Source organism: Scylla paramamosain, chromosome 9 (genome assembly GCF_035594125.1).
Source record: "Scylla paramamosain isolate STU-SP2022 chromosome 9, ASM3559412v1, whole genome shotgun sequence".
NCBI classification, from domain to species: Eukaryota; Metazoa; Arthropoda; class Malacostraca; order Decapoda; family Portunidae; genus Scylla; species Scylla paramamosain.
Window position 1 is genome coordinate 12572657 of NC_087159.1, and position 22344 is coordinate 12595000.

Sequence of the window (22344 nt, forward strand, 5' to 3'; positions counted from 1 at the left end):
ATGATGAATGAATTGTCCTTGGCAATAATTATTCCTTCTCATATGAAATATGAAATAAAGAAGAGTGCCATAAATTAACCTTTTACAATTTAATTATTATACTTAGTAACAAAAGGCAAACTGATGTACCAACATTTGTAACATCTAATAACTGAAACCTGTTCCTAAAAAAACTACCCATAAAAGGATTCTATAAGGCAACAGCTGACCTTTAATTAAATGATGGCTAAGCTGAGCTGAGCTTGGTGCCAGTTAACATGCATCCACAGAAATCAAAATGCCTCTATAAAATAAACTGATATGTACTTGTGAATCCCCATCACCACAGATAAGGGTGAACATGAACAAGTCCCCATCATCATCATGATCATGATCATCATCAGGAGGAGGAGGGACACCAACTCTCCCTCCCTGAAGAGATCAACCAAAACATATAAAATAATAAACATGGGCTGAAAATAAGGCACAAAAATTCATCCTTACCCCATGATGAGTCCGATATTGATCCATAATATCAGACACAGCTGCCTGTGTTGCAGAGTTGTTGGTAGCATCTGGGAGAAATTGACTGAACTCTTGCAACAAGTCTTCTTGATTTTCGAACAATTTTGCAACCTAGATTAAGGAGACAAAAAGTACAATATCTACTAATATAATTAACAAAATGAAAGAATGTGAAACAAATACTTCTTCCATCCTACAGAACAAAGCTGATATTTCAGATGTTTCTCTTAAAAGTATTAAGATGAAATCTGAATTCCAAAAAGATCAGCTGGATCTGACAAAGAATAATTATACCTAGCAAGAGAAGTTCACCACATTTCCATAAAAAAAAAAAAAAAACATATATAGAACTTCTGGAACAATTACACAATGTTGGTCTTCAACTCAACAACTGAATGAGTATGATGCTCTTCTCACCTTCTCATAAACTTCTGTTTCTGTGAGGGCTCGAGTGGGAATAGATCCTCCATCTTTGATGTGCCGCTGCTCCTTTTGGTAAGTGTGTAGGATTTCTAGGAACTGTTTATAAATATCTGGCTGACCTTGAAACCGTAACTGGAGAGATGGGAGAACATTATGTTAACTCAGTGTACATGAAATAAAAAGAATCAAGGAAGAGATGCAACTCTACATATGTTACTTTTACAAGCATTTGAATTTATCTGTTTTAACATTGTAAATATGGTGATAATAAAATAAAGTCAAACATACCTTTATCTTGTTAACATAATTAATTGCATGGTTGAATTCCACAGGTTGTGCTGGAGCCTGATGATGGTGATGGTGATGATGAGGGGGAGGTGGTGGTGGTTGAGGTTCACGGTTTGGGTGCTGTGGGGCAGTGTTAGTGGAGTGTGGCGTTCCTGCTGTGGTGCTATTAGTGGCATTCGAGCTACAACTGGTATTCGCTGCAGAGGGAGTGCTGTTCCCACCACTAACACTGGCTACCTGACTAACACTGGCAGCACCTCCTCCAGCTCCAGTACCAACACCACTGCCACCCCCACCAGGACCTCCTCCGCCTCCCCCTCCAGTTCCACCACCGCCTCCCCCAGTTACAACACCACTGCTCCCTCCACCTCCTGGCCCAGATGTTCCTCCAGTTACATTATGAACAGTATGAGTTCCAACAAGACCTGGCCCAGGATGCTGAGTTACTCCAGCTGATAATGATCTGAAAAAGAAAAATCTTGTTCCATATAATGCCATACAACACTAACTACAAAAAGTTCTGTTCAAAGAAACATACCATTCAGAGAATAAATGCTTTTAATAGAAATATGAATCTATACTAAATTTCCTAAGAACCGCATGTTCCAGCGGATGGATTTCGGGTCAAGTTGAAATTACATAAGATAATAAAGTAGACACTAGTAATCATTAAAATATCATTAAATTTTCTTTGCACTTTAAAATTTCTGAAAAAAAAAAAAAAAAAAAAAAAAATTTGAAAATTATAGTCATGCTGGGGATGGCTGCATCCTCCTGTGATGTCATTAACCATACTGGGTAAAGCACTTCTTGCCCACTCCACTGTACCCTATATTTTTCTAGGCTACATTGCTTTAATTACAGGTGTTAATTTCAGTGCTACACGTGTGACACTTAATATGCTAGTTCTCTTAATGATTAAGTACGCAATGTTTCTGCTTTTGTTAAGATAATTTTGTGTTTTAAGGACTAACAGTGACAGCAAACCTTGAGACAACCAGTACAAGACGATTCAGTAGCAAAAAAATTATACTTGTAAATCAGAATGAAGTCATTTATGAACAGAACCAGGGCAAGTATTGTCTGGCAATGGCTTTAGGGTATATACATCCATGTGATTGTGCATTGAAAAAAAATTCCACAAAGACAAAAATATGTTTCTTAGCTGCATCTCTGTAAATTAGAGTGCTACCTCCAAAAAACATCTTACAGAGCAGGTTAACTGTTGTAAATCTGTGATGCATGAGTTGCCTTTTGCATATACTTAATACAGATTTTATTTAGGTTTTATAAGTCATCAGATTAGCAAAGAAATCATGTATGGTATCATCCTTACCAAATCAGCCTATTGCTATCTCACACTTTGCCATAATTTTTTTTTCCCCCTCCAAACCCCACAATGCCCAAGAAAAAAAAATAATAATAAATAAATAAATAAATAAATAAATAAATAAATATATATATATATATATATATATATATATATATATATATATATATATATATATATATATATATATATATATATATATATATATATATATATATATATATATATATAAATAAATAAATAAATAAATAAATAATAATAATCTTGAGAGAGTTCAAGTCATAGGAAGGAGGAAGTACAGAAGCAAGCTGAGACTTATATGAAGATCAAGTATACAGTATAATCCTTGGAGAGTCTGATGACAGGTGATGGAAAGCTAGGAGGTTTGGTTAGATGCAATTTCGTTAGTTTATAGCTCAAGAGGGACTGGGGAGTATAAGCTAATGTTAGGTTTTTCTTATTATTTATTTCCTATGTATTAAAACTTGAGATCAGACCTCTTCTTTAAGATTGTTGAGCAGACTTAACAGGTAAATTGTTAGAATACTGTTTACATTAGTAGCAGTCAACTGTATTTTACATTTCAGGTGCTCTCCCTTTATACTATATTTTACAACAGCTTTCTCAGTGATTTGGTGTTTTGAGATGTTGAAACGCATCTTACATTACCAATATCAGCAGGATAACACTATAATTAATTATGTATTAGTGTTCATCTAAACAGCTGTAATACCCAGTAATCACAGAGGAAAGAAAATATGTAACAGGTATGATGAATCTAGTTGTTAACTATGATATTCACCCACTCTCTTCCCATTATTCATCAATGATTAAAACCAAACTTCTTGTCTTATACACTCCTACACTGATGATACTACCCTGCACTTTTCCACATCTTTTCTTTGTCAAACCCTTCAGGAAGTAAACAGTTCATACAGAGAAGCCACAGAAAGCCTGACTTCTGATCTCTCTAAAATTTCTAATTGGGACAGAGCAAACTTAGTATTGTTCAATGCCTCAAAGACTCAATTCTTCCATCTATCAACTCAACACAACTTTCCACACAACTATCCACTTTTCTTCAGTGACACAACTGTCACCCTCTTCTACACTGAAAATAATCAGTCTATCCTTTACTTATAATCTAAACTGGAAACATCACATCTCAAGACTAGCTAAAACAGCTTCTATGAAGTTAAGTGTTCTGAGTTGTCTCTGCAGGGTTTTCTAACCCCCACCCATCTGCTAACTCTGTACAGGGGCCTTATCTGTTCACATATGGAAGTATGTTTCACATTTTTTTTTTTTGTGTATGTGTGTGTGTGTGTGTGTCAGGGGTTTCCACTCATACTGTTCTTTTAGATAGGGTGGAATCAAGAGCTTTACATGTGTGGCAATGGAATGCTGCATGCCATCACATTAGAATACAGATGATTTTTTTATATTTTTTTTCCTTCTTCTGGTGTGGGCAGTGTTGTGTTCTAACATCACAGAATGAATCACCAATGCAAGATTCCCAGCTGTAGTCTACCTTGTACTAGGTGGTGATCACCAGACCTGAGTTATGACATCAAAGCTACCTCACACATGAGCCACCATCCATTTATTTTTCTACAACTTTGAGGGCTTTTAACTCAGCACATTTCCTTTGGTTTGTAAAAAAAGTTGCCATGCAACCAATCCATTATCTCATGAAAAACTCTTATTGATGCCAACTACATTTTTGTATAAAGATCAGACAATTGTAATATTTGGATTTTTAAAGTAATCAACAATAGGCACTTCAGATCAAAGTATTCTTTACCCAACAAACTTGAAATGAAAAGTCAATGAAGAATACACAGTAGCTAAAACAGCTTTCCTTTTTGCTATCAGTAACTACAATGACTTGAGCTTGATGCTATGATTCAGAATCTTTACTTAAGTACTTTTAAGAATGTAAAACAGCTTTCCTTTTTGCTTATCAGTAACTACAATGACTTGAGTTTGATACTATGATTTAGAATCTTTACTTAAGTACTTTCAATGGAATAGGTAAGCAAACTCTAGTTTCAAAAATAAGAATCTCAATGATTGGTATCAGGAAACTCAACTATATGGAATACAAGATATAAAGAGAACTAAGTATATTCAAAGTGAATCTGCTCCTAAACCAATAACTTTTCTTTACTTCATAATTACTCTACCCCCCCCCAAAAAAAAAAATAAATAAATAAATAAATAAATAAATAAAATAAATAAATAAATAAATAAATAAATAAATAGATAAATAAAAATAAACAATCAAAAAGATATTCCTGTCCCTACATGATGTGTATTTACAAGTAAAAGCATTGAGTGAAAAACTTGAGTGCACAAAATAAAAAAGATAAAAACAGTTAAAATGAAGCCTGTGTTGTAGTGGAAATGATAAAAAGGGAACATTAAGTCTTTGTCACAATGGTTGTGCATGAAACTTAGCAAGTTAACTCTGGAAGGAAGAAGGATGGAAATCTTAAAATGGTCAGTTTCTACCTTGGTCCAAATGAACTAACATTTGAATTACCCTAACCTATTTTTAGCAACTTCATTGGGAAAAAAATTAACAAGCTGTCCCAAAGAAACACTAATTTTAATAATAAGCAAAGGGAATTAAAATGTTTAAGTTATAATACATGAATGTAGCATATGGATGAGATGGTGTTAATTTATAAGGCACACCTTAGGATCTACATAAACCTTCAATCTTTCAGCTACACAACTAACAAATGCATGAATGCATTCAAACAGTTACGAATCTGAAATTCCACTGCATATCAAAATAATAACACCAATTACTTTCATCAGCACAACATTTCTTAATCTATCACCAGTGTGCTAACATTGTTTATCATTATTGTTATATATTTACAACTGCTCTTTTTTGCAAGGGCTGTGTTTGCTACACAAGTGATAGCCCAAACAACCAGAGATTATAAATCTCTTTTCCCTAGACCACATCTATTAATGTGGATAAGCATTTCAATGTTGAGTAACAGTGGGGGAAAAAAGTTAGAAATTCATGATTACATGACTCATGATACAATGAGCTGCTTCTGGGTGAATCTAGATAGACACAACTAAAAGAAGACAAGACTAGAGGAGCAACCTTGTATACTGAACTATGAATTCCACTGAAGAAGAGAAAACTAAAACTAACCCTCTAAATGTTTAAATTAATAGAGTAGGCAATAAGTGACAATGTCACACTGTGTTAGGGAGAGGATGACAAATGACACTGAAATGTGAAGCAGAACACACACAAACACACACTATTTTGGAGATAAAGCCAATTGGATGGTTACTAAAAAAACCTGGAATGAAATTTTAAAGTTATAAAAAATTGAAAGCAATAGAAATAATAAAAAATTCAATACGACAACAAAGGTTGATCCATTTCAACACGATACTTGATGATGATAGAGAAAGCCTTGTTTTTGCTTGTGTGAGACTCGCATGTCCTTGTACAATGGAAACAATGGCTAGTCTGCCACTAGATCCACATTTAATAAGAACTATCTTATTTACACAATATGTATAGAAGTGACATGCAGACTGATACATAAAATGAGGATAATGGTAGTTATATGGGACCAACTAAACATTACGGCTGAAATGTGGCACAAGGACTGGAGGGTATGTGAAACATTTATGATGTAGTACTTATGGTAAGGGGCTGTGAATTTTCCAAGCTACTCGTAAACAGATTGAAAGTGCGTTGCTTACACCTCAAAACTACTGCAACTCAACAACTGGAATCTTGAGAATCAGGTGAAACTGGCAATCAGATGTTCATTATTACAAATATACTATGGAAAAAATAACCACTCCAATAAGTAATTACCTAAGTAAATAAGTATACATATGGATGTATAGATAACATAATCAAATATTTTTTAACAACATTCAATAAAACTTAGCTTTGATCAATGTCAGTGATGTTTTCACACTACAGTTACTTGCATATGCATTGAGGTAAAAATCCTTTACCAAATTTATATATACAATCACAGGAAAGAAGAATGGGTGGCAATAGATCACCATTACCATCAATATACATGTGGAGCCTCACTGGAATAACTTCAAAACTTTCTGGGTCTTCTTGAATCCTGAATATCTCGCTTTCACACCAGCTAACTGTTCATGTGGTGTAATTCTTAAAGTTAATTAAACTGTATGCTTTATAAGTAAACTGGTGAATCATTTTGAGGTGCTATGCTGAAATAACCCGAGACTTGTAAAAGGCATCCAATGATTCCTGTTTAAATAGAGGAAAAGTTTTCTCAGATTACAACATTTCAGATATCTATCCAGTCAGCTTCATGATATTAAGATATTTGACCCTTGTACTAGTAAACAAGTCTCACCTTTGAGGAGGTGGGTGATGTGGAGGCTTCACAGTGACAGCAGGAGTTGGAGGGGGTGGTGGATGATGAGTGGAAGTAATGTGGTGATGAACACCTTGTGGAGTGTGTACCACTGTTGTCTGTTGGCCTGGCACACTGACGCTCACCTAGTGGAGAGAAACAATACAACTGTAGCCACAAAGACAGTAAGAAGTTGATTTTTCCACAGTGTTCTGCTGAGTTTTGGCAGGTCTTTACCAGACTATAATATTCTTCTTTAATAAAATCTTCATGAATATATTGACAATAAAATAAAAACAGGGTTCATACGCCTTTGTCATTTTGTCTCCTCAAAATCAAAGAGCTTTTTAACATGTTAAAAAATAAAATGAAAAGAACGTGGCACAGCCTCTTTTCAGATCCAATGTATTATAATAACTTGCACATTCCATAACATGACAAAATGTCGTTGGCTAGCTAGGGCTGTACAAACCCTGCAAAAGGCACTGAGTCTCAACAGAACACTGCTTCTCAAAACTTTTCTTGTTATGTATGTGGATTCAAAATGTTTTTTGTTGTAGGTGTGAAATCATGTCACATCAACCTATACATGTACTCGTATGTCACCTAAGCAGCCAAGAAACTTCTATCTTGCCAATTATAATGAAAATTATTTGAGTCAAGATCCTATATTTTTTATGTATATCATGTATATATTCACTGAAGAATAATTTGTTACCAATTTTTAACTGAATAACTATATGCACATACCTTTGGGAAATCCTTAACAAACCAATTATTGACCCAAAACCAATACTAACATGCATTTAGCTGATTTAGGGACATGGGAAACTGGAACTATCAAGGCCATACTGACAAGATTAATCATGATTTTTACTATTATCGTGAAAAGTATACACGAGAGAGGAAAGATGGAATAATGTTCTGGAATAACAAAATTTTCAAACTTATACACATCAATGAAGAGTGTAAGGTGATGGCATGAAGTGCCTAACAAGGACTCAAGAAAATGATAGCTACATTACTATGTAGTGAATCAACAAATATTTAAATAATTGCCACAATTTCAAGCTTGTATTCTTCATTGCTTTTGAAATATCTGATCTGAAGACATGGCTTAATTGATTCTTAATAGTTTCACCTATGGTCAGATTTTACAAACTTCCCTTTAAAGTTAGTAGAAGTGTAATACCATCCAATTACTCCTATACACTCTCAACCATCCAGCTCATGAACTATGCCATAGAAATGTATATAATATGACCATGAGGATTGATGTACTAAAATTAGTTCCATATTGATGGCCTTTAATGTATATTTATGGTGTAATGCAAAGCAAATTAAGCTGCAAACATTAACCCAAGATAAAAATAAATACTGTCAAACTGAAATGGTGGATGCTATACATAAGGTGCACTAACCTGGATTTTGGATAAATGTGATATAACCTTTCATTTTACTTCTCATGTCTGTCCATTGTATTACAACATGCCTGAATAACTACAAATCAACTAGATATCTTATAATACTATTTTAAAACTGTAATTACCACCAAGTGTTAATATAGGCATGTACTACATATTGCTGCTACTATGTTATTTCCATTCAAGTAAGGATGCAACTGTTATTCTCTAAATTGTCAAATTTCATGAAACTGTTGCAGCTGTCATGCTTGGTCTCATGAATTCCCAGGAAAAATTCTGAACAAATATCCCTAACAAGTCTTGAATGTTAGGGTTTGCTATCAACTATTTGTTAGGTATTATATTTATCATATTTACCGACTACTGACTGACCTTCAACAATCCCCATTCCCAAAATGAAACTCCTCTTTTTCTATTCTTCAGAGTTGGCAGTGCATGTGCACACAATCATGAAAATAATGATTATTTTTATCTACATTTCTCTAATAAATTCCTACTGCATGATTCAGCCTGGTGTACATTTGAGCATTTTAAAATTCTAGTTAACCAAATAGAGAAACCATCTTTTAAATTTTTTTTCAGCTTAAAAACATGCTCATGTATCTCCAGAAAACCAAGCTCTCTATGTTATTCCATGGCTTATTTTTTTTTTAAGAAGGTGCATCTTCCTCAGTCATGTAGGCTTGGAAACCCTGCTACAAATAAATTGAAAAATCTATTCTTACTGAATGAAAACAGATTTTGCATGACTTCCTTTAGCAGATACTTTAAACAGCTGCTGGTTCATTAAAATTTCCACAGATCCTTAACATGGATACAACTCTGGGTTTATTTAATTCATCCTTGAGAAGTATTTTCTGTTCAATTATTTGGCAATAACTTTATCCCAAACACTTATCAATGTTTCTCAAATATATAATCCCTACATTTGCCACAACCTTGGTCTGGTACACTTTCTGCCTTGAGTAAATAGCTTAATTTGCTTTCTCATTAGCTCAATCCCAAACACACTACTTTGCTCTCCCTCTCCCCTAAGAATAATGCAGTGTATCACACCAAATTAGGAACTCTCAGAGCATATTCTTCTCATACTCATTTCATAGCCATACAATAAATCTAGACTACTTACTGTATCCATACTTGCTTTACATAGTTATCTTTTTTTTTTTATTATTTATACAATCCAGCAGTTCAAATGTCTATCATATTGAAAAAATGTCACAGGTACATTTCTTTAGAAACATCATCTATTACTAAACATACGATGATTGAGAAGAAGAGGGAATGGGGACCATGTCAATGTGCTTCCCAAGATGACTTCACTTAACAATTATGATCAAAATACATGAAATGGACCTTGTTTGTATCCCCCTGATTGTTCAAACAGAATGGATCTGAACATAAGAATGAGTTGTATAAAATAAATATAATTATGATTATTTAACAAGTAAAATATTACTTTACTGAAGTAAAAGGTGTACAATAATTTAGTTATGTCCATTCATTACAATGACACATTAAGAAAGTTAAAGATATCAAGTGCATTCAGAACTGATTAAGCAAGCTGATGCAGTTCACCAATTTTGAGTCATGAATGTTAAGCCAAAAGACACAAGAGATTTGCTACAGCAGTTTTATATAGGAACATGTAGCTTAATGCTGCATCTATGTAAAGTATTTTTGTTGTGGTTAAATTAAAATAACATGAAGCACTGGTGCTGTTGAATGTAATTAATCCCTCTTTTTGATCATAAAAAATAATAAAAGGAGAACTATACACGAGTTTTAGTTCACCGAACATGGGAGATCTATTTTTGTACATCTGAAGGCACTGCATTGTGATAATCTCTTTACATACATCTCTTTTATAGTTTTTGTCTTGCATAGAATCTCTTTTAATTATGTACCTAAAATTCTCTCAGCTCATCTAAAGAACATAAAAATAAATTAAAAAATAAATATGTAAATAACAAAATAAAACATTTCACTACTTTTGTGGTTACCGAATTAAGAGCATTTATATTTCATATTTAGTTAATATATATATGTGGTCTTGAAATCTCGCAATCACAAGATAAAAACATCTTGTATCATTGACCATGTGGTGCAAATAAATGAAACTAATTAATTATTCACAATGACAAGTGAAAGAAAATATGTACGCTCTGTATTACCTTGATAAACATACCAAAATTAAATAATGAAGATATGCTTCTTTCAATGCCAAAACAATGGCATAAAAAAAAAGTAAATAAATAAAGAATAATAACATTACAATGAATACAGTATTTCAGTGCACAACCCATGTCTCATATAACACCAATTAGAAACCTACATATGTAATGTATAGAGCAGAACTATGAAAAGTGCTCTATACATGTGTATTGAAATTAATAATAATAATAATAATAATAATAATAATAATAATAATAATAATAATAATAATAATAATAATAAACGAATGAATAAACAAGTAAATGCACATGACTACATGGAGACAAGGAGACAAAACATCTGCGTGCAAACCTTCACCTGCTCATTCCCTTGCACCTCAATTTTGTAGCCGGGTGGTAGAAAGGTGTTGAAGCCCACAATGAGCTCTGGGTGACCACGGAAGAGTTGTGACACACGGGCGATAACTCCTGGGGTGTCTATCGACTGTGACTTGAACTCTTTCATAATATCCAAGAAGTCATTGTAGACTTGCGGTTGCTTCCCAAACCTCAGCTTCACCTGAAATTATTGTGAAATTATTGGTCTAGTAAAATCTGTTCAAACGAAAGAAGAAAATTAGAGAATAAAGTAAAATCATTACCTGCATTATCAAAAAATTATTGACAATATTAATAGCACAAATAGGAAGTATAAGTATCTAAAAGTATCCTTAAGTACAATAACTGCATTAGAAAGGATTACTGGAGGAGGCAAAAGACATCTGCCGAAATGTCAATTACTCCTGATAAGGTTCCAAGCACTGGACTGATATCATGTTGGATCGGGGTGCTATGAACTTACCAATGACCTGGCTGTGACCTCACTGAATGTTTCCCTTTGTGTCTCGCAACCAGTGTTGGCATTAACCCTGCCCCCCCCCCAAAAAAAAAAAAAATAAATAAATAAAATAAAATAAATAAATAAATAAATAAAAAATATAAATAAATAAAAAAAATAAAAATAATAAAAAACAAATAAATAAAAAAAAAAATAAAAAAATAAAAATAACAATAATAAATAAAAACAAATAAATAAATAAATAAATAAATAATAAATAATAAATAAATAAATAATTATTTTACATATCAAATTTTATTTCTATGTCATATTGTTAAATAGTTTATATATGAACATATACATAAATAATGTAAAATTAGTCAAGTCTGACCCATTCATCTCCTGTAAAATAAAAGTTAACACAGGTTTTGTCCATATGGACCAACCTGTATCAGCATGACCTAAACAAGTGTCTGTTCTTCATTAATAGAAAATGTCAAAATCTTTCAAGATCTAACTCCCATTGTGACTTCTGGCACCTATCCAAAAACATCTCCAATAACTTTCCTTCTTTATCTTTCACTCCTGTATTTCAACCTGATCGCACCACTGCAATCTCATCTATTTCTAAAGCTGGACTCTTCACTCAAACCTTTGCTTAACTCTACCTTGGATGAATCAGGGCTTGCTCCTCCCTCTCAATCACTGACTACTTCATGCTACCCATTACAATCCTTCGCAATAATGTTTTCTATGACCTCACTGGTCTAAACCCTCAGAGGGCTTATGGACCTGATGGGGTTCCTCCTGTCGTTCTCCAAAACTGTGCCTTCGTGCCTGTATCTTGCTTAGTCAAACTCTTTCAATTCTATCAACATATACCTTTCCTTCTTGCTTGAAGTTTCCCTCCATTCAGCCTGTTCCTAAATAGGGTAACCATTCTAGTCCCTCAAACTACTCTGTATCTTGCCTAGTCAAACTCTTTCAATTCTATCAACATATACCTTTCCTTCTTGCTTGAAGTTTCCCTCCATTCAGCCTGTTCCTAAATAGGGTAACCATTCTAGTCCCTCAAACTACTGTCTTATTGCTTAAATTTCCTGTCTCTCTAAAGTTTTGAATCTATCCTCAATAGGAAGATTTTAAACATCTATCACCTCATAACCTATCTGATCACCAGTATGGGTTCCATCAAGGCTGCTCTACTGGTGATCTTTTGGCTTTCCTTACTGAGTCTTGGTCATCCTCTTTTACGGATTTTGGGAAAACTTTTTGCTGTTGCCTAAACACCCTTCACACAAAATTCAAGATTCATTAAGGTGACTCCTACACCAGCCTCAGACTCCTCATCTGGGGAGGGGACCACAAATGTCAGCAGGTCAGACAGTTTTGATATTGACCCTAAGTGTCTTGACATTCCTCCCTCTCAATCTTTTGAATAATTTCTGCAACATTCACAGCCTCAGATCTAATTTTCAATCTATAGAACACCATCTCTCCTCTACTAAATGTCATCTTTTCCTCATCAAAAGCAGGTGTCTACCCATGCTCTGTTCCCTTTTACTTTCTCTATCCTCATTTTCAATCCAAAGCTGGATGCTGGATCAACAAGTGCAATGACGTAACTTGCTCTCGTGTCCAAAATCTTCTGAGTTTTCCACCACCTGGCTAGAACTGCAGAGATGTGTGCTGTATACCTCTCACCTAACTCCTGACAATAAAAATTCTTTGACTATTCGACTTCCAAAGTGGAGCAAATCCTGATTCTCTTCCCTTTTGTGAAGATCTCTATTCTTGGGACACTTCAGTGTTCACCACCAGCTTTGGCTTTCCTCTCCCTTCACTGACCACCTTTTGAACTAGGCTTTAACTTTGCTATCCATCATGGCTTAAAGCAATTAGTGTGACACCTTACTCATATTCCTGTCTTGGAGATACAACCAACATTCTTGACCTTTTTCCTAACCTCTAATACTTATGCTTATGCTGTCACTCTATTTTCTCTGTTGAGCTCCTCCAATCACAACTTCACATCTACACCTTGTCCTATCGCACCAATCCCTTCTCGGGATTCCCCAAAGACAAAGTGCCTTGGGCATTTTATCTCTGATAAGTAAGACCTGGGGAGGTATTATTCTGATTTTTCCTTGGAATGACAACTGCTTCTGTGCCAGATATCTGACTCTGTGTGTTGAGTACATTACAACTGCTTCTGTGTCAGAGATCTGACTCTGTGTGCTGAGTACATTACAGAGTTGATAGTGTCTGGCAAGGAGGTAAACATTTCTCACTCTTTCTCTTGACCTAAACCTTCCGAACCTTGGTTTAACTCAGCCTGTTCATGCCATATTTGATTAGGAGGTGGCCCACAAAAGATACTCGAGCATTACATCACCTGAGTCTCATGCACTTTACATTTCTGCCCAGAATCATGTTACGCCCATTCTCCAACTCCAACTAGCTAAAAACTCGTTCATCAAATGAAAATGCCAAAATCTTTCAATATTTAACTTCCCTCGTGATTTCTGGCACCTAGCCAAAAACATCTCTAATAACCTTACTTCACCTTTCCCTCCTTATTTCAACCTGATGGCACCACAGCCATCTCATGTATCTCTAAAGCTGAACTCTTCACTCAAACCTTTGCTTTTTAAAAAGTCTACCTTGAATGATTCAAGGCTTTTCCTCCCTCTCCTCCACCCTCTGATTACTTCATGCTACCCATTAAGATCCTCTGCAATGATGTTTTCCATGCTTTTGCTGGCTTTAATTCTCAGAAGGCATATGGACCTGAAGGGGTCCCTCCTATTGTTCTCTGAAACTGTGCTTCCATGCTTGCCTTGCAGCATGCCTAGTCAAACTCTTTCAACTCAGCCTATCAACATCTACCTTTTCTTCTTGCTGGAAGTTTGCCTACAATCAGCATGTTCCTAAGAGGGGTGACGACTGGTCTAATCCCTCAAACTACTGTCCTGATGGTTTAATTTAAATCACATGTAGTTATTTTACTTACAACAGTATTTTTCATTAATGAAGAGATGGAATAAACATTGAATTTGAAGTTTTTTCAAAGATTTTTCTAAGTTTTGTAAGATAAAGATAAAAATAAAGATTTCCATTTATAATTTTTTTTAAATATCAATATACCTATCATTAGTATCAGAATTTTAGATTTATCAATTTATCAGTTATTGGGTGATAAATTTATCGATTATCTGTTATTGCCAATAAGGTTATCGTTGTCAATTTATTGGTTATCTTGATAATTTTTTTTATCATGCCCAGCTATGGAAGTTAGGTGTTCTGAGTCATCTCCACCAATTTTTCTCACTCCCAACAGCTCTGTACAGGGGCCTTTTCTGTCCATGTATGAAGTATGCTTCACATGTAAGGTGACTGCACTTATACCACTTTAAAATTTTAAACAGGGTGGAATCATACACTTTTCATCTTATCAACTCCTATCCTTTAACTGACTGTCTTCAGCCTCTCTCTCATTGCTACAATGTTGCATCCTTTGCCATCTTCTGCTAACTGCTCTACTGATCTTGCTGACTGCAAACCTCCCTTCCTTCCGTGGCTTTGCTGCACAAGACTTTCTACTTTACATATTATAAAAAATAATACATGACAAAAATGTTAAAAATAACAAACAAAATAAATTCAATTGCTGATGAAATCTAGAATCTGAATTTTCATCCATGCATATAATGATGAAACTTATAAATTTAAATTTTAAGCATAATAAATTTGCTAGTTTTATGCAGGGGAAATTTATCTCATTCTTAATGCTTAGATTTACAACATATATCAATCAGAGTACAATCAATACAGTATTTAAACATAAAATGTATTTATTTAAACACACACAAAATCAAGATAATTCTGTATGGCAGGGGTTCTCAACTTTTTGCAAGCTGGGCCCCCACAAAGCTGGTTCAATGCAGTTGGGGCACCCCTTCCTCCCTGCACCACCCACTCAACCACCTCCCCAACTATGCCACTATATAAAGATAGACAGAATCAGATAGATAGATAGCTGCATCTCCTTTGTACTAATAGCCAGTGAGTCTGATTTTCTGTGATTTTTCCCCCCTCCTGTCCTGTGCTCATGCCCCTGCCCCCTCCCAGTTGAGAACCACTGCTGTATGGTATTACAATACCTGATCTAAGTAGGAGAGTGCATCTTCTACTTTCAATCTTTGGAATTGGCCTGTCCCCTGAGTAGCCCCTGCTGCAGCAACAGCAGCCCCAACAGCAGCAGCTGCTGTCTGGTGCACAACATTTGCATTGGCAACTCCTCCGACCTGCAACAACAAAAAGGGCAGAAATATTAAGAATTAGACGTTTTAATGGTTACATGGTTACTGACTTAATGTCTATATAAAACCACTATATGCTTGAAGATTGTGAACTTGGAAGCAACGCTCCACTGCATCCTTTTGGATGAAAATCTGCTTTTATCTTCTATCAGGAATAGTGTATCACATTCAATTTGCCACTTTCAATTCAATTCAATGTCTTTCACAACCCTTTCTTTATGTTCCACACACACACACACACACACACACACACACACACACACACACACACACACACACACACACACACACAGAGAGAGAGAGAGAGAGAGAGAGAGAGAGAGAGAGAGAGAGAGAGAGAGAGAGAGAGAGAGAGAGAGAGAGAGAGAGAGAGAGAGAGAGAGAGAGAGAGAGAGAGAGAGAGAGAGAGAGAGAGAGAGAGAGAGAGAGAGAGAGAGAGAGAGAGTTGCCACTTAAATGTCTCACAACCCTTTCTTCATGTTCCACATATATATATATATATATATATATATATATATATATATATATATATATATATATATATATATATACACACACACACACACACACACACACACACACACACACATACATAAACAAACAAGCAAACAAACAAATAAATGTAAATATAACAAAAATTTAAATATAATAATAATAATAATAATCTACAAACCACCACCATTTCATCTCTTGTTTATCATGTGCTACAAGCATTACTAAGATTTACAACCTTTCTGCAGATTGTGCATGGCCATGCAACTTCATCCATTATAATAACACTACCATTCCCAACTGAAGAATATTGCCACTGTATTCCCTGTACATTAAAAAAGGTATTCAATCAAAATAGATGGAGTGTGGAGTTTAGTAACCCCCTCTCTATTCTTATTTACACAATGAGACAAAATGTGATGTGGTCTAGGTTTAGGTTGCCTTTGATGGAAAAACACCATATGATACTCTGAAAGTTATTTACTAAATTATTGTAATGTGTGATTTGATCTGCATCATTGCATTTATTGAAAGTGTCCCTGGGAAAAATAACAGCAACTGTTTGAGATCTATATTTATATAATGTTGCAAAAAGGATTGACAAACTGGAGCCAATAATGGGATACATAAGATTACAATGTTTCAGAGTGTTGTTTGTACACCATTACACATGAAGAAGATATGAAGACAAGGTTCACCATGAAGACAACACACTGCTATGCATCATGTATACCATGCTGGACATGTTTATGAATGGTGATGTTTAAATCCTTCTAATGGCTTTAGAAACTCAAAATGTTAAACAGTTTGAATCAAGAATGTTATGAACAAGGGTGAAATGAAAACAAAAGAATGCAATGATAGGAACATTAAAATGTTGTGGGTGGCTGATGTATAATGAAAAAAGTAAGAATGGAGTGGTGCACACTAAAAATTTACCTTATTAACTTTAAAAGCATAAACAGATACACTGGAGAGAGAGAGAGAGAGAGAGAGAGAGAGAGAGAGAGAGAGAGAGAGAGAGAGAGAGAGAGAGAGAGAGAGAGAGAGAGAGAGAGAGAGAGAGAGAAACACTGCTAGGTAGGCCACCATATCAGCAGGACTTATCACACAGATTGGCAATACCAGAATAATATTCAGCAACACAGGCCTTGATGTGGTGTGAGCATGGCTTGTCAAATCCAAAGATAAGATTTACCGGAGTATTTGTGAATCAGCAAGCATATCCTCCAAACTGGAAGATTATTTTTTACAGTTCACATTCCTATGTCATGAAACACTTCTAATCACACTGCCTGTATGTGTAAGGTCAGTCAGTTAGATGATGCCCAATTTGCTTTGTATTTACACCTTTTATTGTTATGTCTGAAAAGTTCTAAGTATATGAAAGCCATGTTTACAAATTTTGTAGACAGGAAATTCTTAAGATGAGTATAAATATCAAGCAACTGAGCAAAATTTGCTTTACTGTTCAAGCATAACTTGGAAAGCAAGTAGAAAAGAGCTGATGGTTCTTCCTATATGCAGTGTGCATTGTCCTCTGTTGCAATCCTTTCCCATGACCTGTTTAATTTTGTTAAGCTTCTTAAGTCATCTCCCCCTAGCTTCTGTTGTTTCTTGCATTAATTCTTTTTCACTATTACATAGCTTCCTCTGTCCTTCCCCCCCACAATTCTGTATTTAAAATTTTTAATGCATTTTATAATTTTTCCTGACTCTGTTTTATCTCCATACAGTCCTAGTACTGTGATGATCCCTCCATCCTCTTCCTAACCTCCTCTGCCATTCCCCCTCTCCAATGATGGCTGTTACTACTGTCACAAGCTGGCTTCTCAGATTCTCGTACTTGTCACACTCCACTATCATATGTTAAATGGTCTTCACTCCCCAACAGAACCTGCAGCTCTGTTGCCTGTTGCCCTCTACATGTGTCTCTAACAGTCAGCATCTCTGCTGTTGTACTGTGTTTTCCTATATAATTTTGTGACTGCACTTCCAATGGTACAACTTAACATTGCTAAAATATGATCCACGTTATAAATAAGTGCTAAGGAGATGATTAAAGATAAAACGGAGATTATTGAAAAGTAAGAATGAGGCGTCTGTTTGCTCAATGTTTGTTGGTTTTTAAGACATAATATTGTTTAAAATGACATGAATATTTCTTGGGCAATGAGATGGATTGGATGTTTATATTAATTCTTATGGAAAAAATGGCTATTAATTCTTATGGGAAAATGGATTTGATTTATGAGTAAATTGGACTATAAGACATTACCAGGAATGGAGTATACTTGCAATATAAGGTGCTACTGTAATTGGATTCAAGTATTATGGGAATCTAATTCTCCCTTCACTAAAAAACAAATTTTCCTTAGCACAATGGGCTCATGAACCTATGTGATGGACAAGAGCCAATGTACACAAAATTACAAATAAACTTCTTTACATGTTCCCATAAGAACCATTTCATTAGGAAATAATATCTTTATGCAATGTTCTTAAAAAAAATAAAATAAATAATAATAAATAAAAAATAAAGAATAAAAAATAATAATAAAAAAATAATAATAATAATAATTAGATATATAAATAAATAAATAAATAAGTATAAGTAAATAAATAAATAAAACTTAATTTTGGTAACTAATGCTGTTATAGAAAATAATACAATATTGTGGCTGGAAAATATCAAAGCAAATGGAAAACTTTGACAATGCTGCTTAAGTTAGGAAGTAAATTAAAAGGACAAATTAACATTTTCCAACTTAGTGAGCAGAAACATCACAGCAGAAAACTTCTATGAGCAGGGGTCATGCAACATTTATGCCACATGCAATTACTTTCCAATTATTACATTCTATATCTTATCTTTAGCATGATATTGATTACGTACATTTACGATACACATTTCAAGCAAACTTGGGTGAGATATTTAAAAACAAGTTCATAAGACAAGTGCAAAAATATGTATACAGCAAATGCATGAAGCATACCTTATGGCGCACCTGGGGCTGGGTGGTTACATGTTGCAGGACTGATGGAGGTGGTCCTATACTACCAGGGGACACCAGCCCACCAATGCCACCCACTGTACGACCTTCCACCAAGCCCGACAGCCCATCACCCTACCATAACAATCACCGCATATCACCCTACCATAACTTATCAGATTCTAAAGGAAATATTAGTATGTTAAAGCCAAGAAGTAGGTTCATTATAAGGAATATTATTTATAGCTTAATGAAAAACAATTACATATTTTAGTTTCAATAATGAAAAGTCCAATAAAAAAAAAAAACATCAATGCACTATAATATATGAAAATATACAGAGGGAAATAAAATTTTCACTGGTGCAGCTAAAAATGTGAGATAATAACTTTAATGTTCTTTTAAAGACGTTGCAATAAAGGATATGAACATGAGGTAAAAAAAAAAAAAAAAAAAAAAAAAAAAAAAAAAAAAAAAAAAAGGCATGCAGGGGGGGGCTATACCAACTGAATTAAGAAAAGCATAGGAGCAGCGTGAACCTTACATCATGGGTAAAGATCCATCTCAACTTTGGAGATGATACCTCCATTTAATACATTCTTTTCTGTTTGCACCATGTACCACTTGAATATTACACTGATCATTAAGTAACATGTTTATCGTACTGATTTCAAAGAAATCATTCACAATCATCCACTTACAAAAAGAGTGGATTTCCCAGATACCATTGCACTAAAGTCTATTTACCCATGCAGAGGGTTTTTAATTGATTGTTACCTCCATATTGTCCAATACATGAGGTTCCATCAAACCCTTACCATGAACAAACACCCCTTGCATATTTCAACTTAGTTTCTGCTACATCCTATATGGGCTTACATTTCTCTTATAATTCTGAGGAAGAAAAAACTCCAGAGCATCATGAAACTTTTATGTATATTGAAGCCCCTATCCACAAAGCCTTGTAAAAACGAATGGACCTCTCCTAACTACTAGAAAATAAACATTGAAATACCTTATTTTTTTATTATTATTATTATTTTTTTTTTTAATGGTACATATACTACTTTGATAAAAGGGTGGCATATGAGATGGGCTGCCATAATCTTTTAAAAACATGTAACAGAACAGGTTAACTAAGAGTTCCTCTTTTAATGTATAGCTAGTCTCTAGCAATTCTAAAAGTTTACACAGCATTGTGGTTGCCAGGCTGGTATATCCAATGATTAAGGGGCTTAATCCCTAAATTATCAAACTTTACCTACGGGTGGTGATGGTGGAATAATTTTCAGTGCTAAGCTGTGTTTTAGTGGATGTTTCTGTAGGCTTTTCTGATGAGGTATCACAAAGCTGCTGACAGCCATTGATTTAGCCTGATGGATATAAGGCTTTGATTTCATTTAGTGTAGTCAGACAGGACCTCAAATTTGCTTTATGTTCTTCTTTTCCACTGTGATGATAAATGTTGTAAGAGAGAGAGAGAGAGAGAGAGAGAGAGAGAGAGAGAGAGAGAGAGAGAGAGAGAGAGAGAGAGAGAGAGAGAGAGAGAGAGAGAGAGAGAGAGAGAGAGAGAGAGAGAATGTTATGGATTTTTGTTGACAACTTCTGGTCTCTTGTAATTAGTGCAAACACACAAAGGAGGACAATATTGCAAGATTTCAGCTCCTTGCTGTATGTATAACAATTCCCAAGTTGATTCTCCACTAGGTGAACAAGGTTAGTGTGAAAGATGACAAACCAAAATTTTCTCTGCCTAGCTCAAGATTCAAAAACTAACCTCTCAGGTGTGAGCTGAATTCATTAACCCATACACCACTTAATACTATTTGACAAATTCTTCTATTGCTTATCTATGCATTAGTTTTGGTGCCACTGCATGCCAACATTCTTTAATGAAGTTCAAATCACTATCACATTTATGACAACATGCTCATCGTTTATGGACAAATATATAGTCTTTATCTCACATCCAAGACTTAAATACATCGATAGTAGTTAAAATTATTCTCTGCTAGTAAATTCTTTTGAAAGCAAGAGTGACCTTTGTATGGCTGCAAAAATTAATTACATGAAATCTCCAAAAGCAAGCTTGACAGGTCTGTTAAATAAATATTCATGAATGTTTACACAGATGGGGTGATGGTAACATTCCAGGAGTTATCTGTTCAGCTTCTTTTAACAATCTTAATGACAGGTTGACATTTTTCTAAAAGACTTGCAGAGACAAGACATGATGCCTAGTATCATCAATGGAACAGAAATACACAAAGGTAGGAGGTGATTCCTGGTGATATTGTACCGTTTCTTTTATCTTTTATGACATGGAAGAGATAAAATTATAGTATTCTTTTTTACTTGGCTCTGAAATGCCCCTTTTTTTTACTTGGTAATAAATGGAAGGCATTTGAAACATATGCCTATAAACTTCACATTAATTTATCAGGCTGCTATAGATTATATTTTCTGAAGTGCTACTGCCACACTTGTTTATGTTCATTTGCAAATGCTAACGGTAAATTACACATCCTGTGGATTTTGTTGTAACCTACCATAAGCCACACTCACGTATGACTTGGCTGGCCTATTTTTGATGTACCACATTCCGAGTCTGGATCTGAGCCAGAATTTAAAACTAAAGCAGGCCACATGTGCTCTTGGTGTGCTGTGTGACATAACAGTTGACAAACTTGAAAGCCAAGTGCATCAGCACTATTCATTCTTTGTAGCCTCACTTATGCCCATCCACATATACAGTATATGATGGGAGTCATGCTAATTCATCAAAATCCCTTCAACAGCAATCTCGACCAGCAATCAACTAAATCACTTAAGTTTTTAAAAGCTTGGATGCTTATTACCACACCCACGACTTTCAAGGCAAAATTACAAGTACCACTATGTAAGGACACTCTCTATCTTGCAAACTCATTGTAGTTGATGCATTTTCATAATTTCATAATTTTTCATAATTTCATAATTACCAACAAAATACCATATATTCACTTATATGTGAAGCAATATTTGAAATAAAAATAATAATCAATGACATTTTATGGTGGTGATCTTAAAGGTGTCAATGGTGTGAATGAAAATATATCCTGTCACTGGTCAATCTGATGCATTCTCCAGAAACATCTGAAGAATGGCTCACCACAACCTGCATGAAATGTTAGAGAGTATGGAAGTGAAAAA

The 22344-nt window shown here is 34.7% G+C and overlaps 1 protein-coding gene across 14 annotated transcripts in view; it reads right to left on the minus strand.

Moving 5' to 3' along the window:
- The window catches only part of LOC135103632 (paired amphipathic helix protein Sin3a-like), a 56099-nt gene that overhangs the window by 10864 nt on the left and 22891 nt on the right, over positions 1 to 22344 (minus strand). For 9 of the 14 annotated variants that reach the window (XM_064010160.1, XM_064010163.1, XM_064010162.1 and 6 more), the window contains 7 exons: positions 19156 to 19287; positions 15509 to 15652; positions 10881 to 11087; positions 6931 to 7076; positions 1216 to 1678; positions 922 to 1059; positions 484 to 615 (listed from right to left, as the gene is read on the minus strand). In XM_064010160.1, coding sequence (XP_063866230.1) covers positions 484 to 615; positions 922 to 1059; positions 1216 to 1678; positions 6931 to 7076; positions 10881 to 11087; positions 15509 to 15652; positions 19156 to 19287 — 1362 coding nt within the window. The remainder of the gene's footprint in view (positions 1 to 483; positions 616 to 921; positions 1060 to 1215; positions 1679 to 6930; positions 7077 to 10880; positions 11088 to 15508; positions 15653 to 19155; positions 19288 to 22344) is intronic. The other 5 variants (XM_064010173.1, XM_064010172.1, XM_064010169.1 and 2 more) reach the window with 4 other exon arrangements.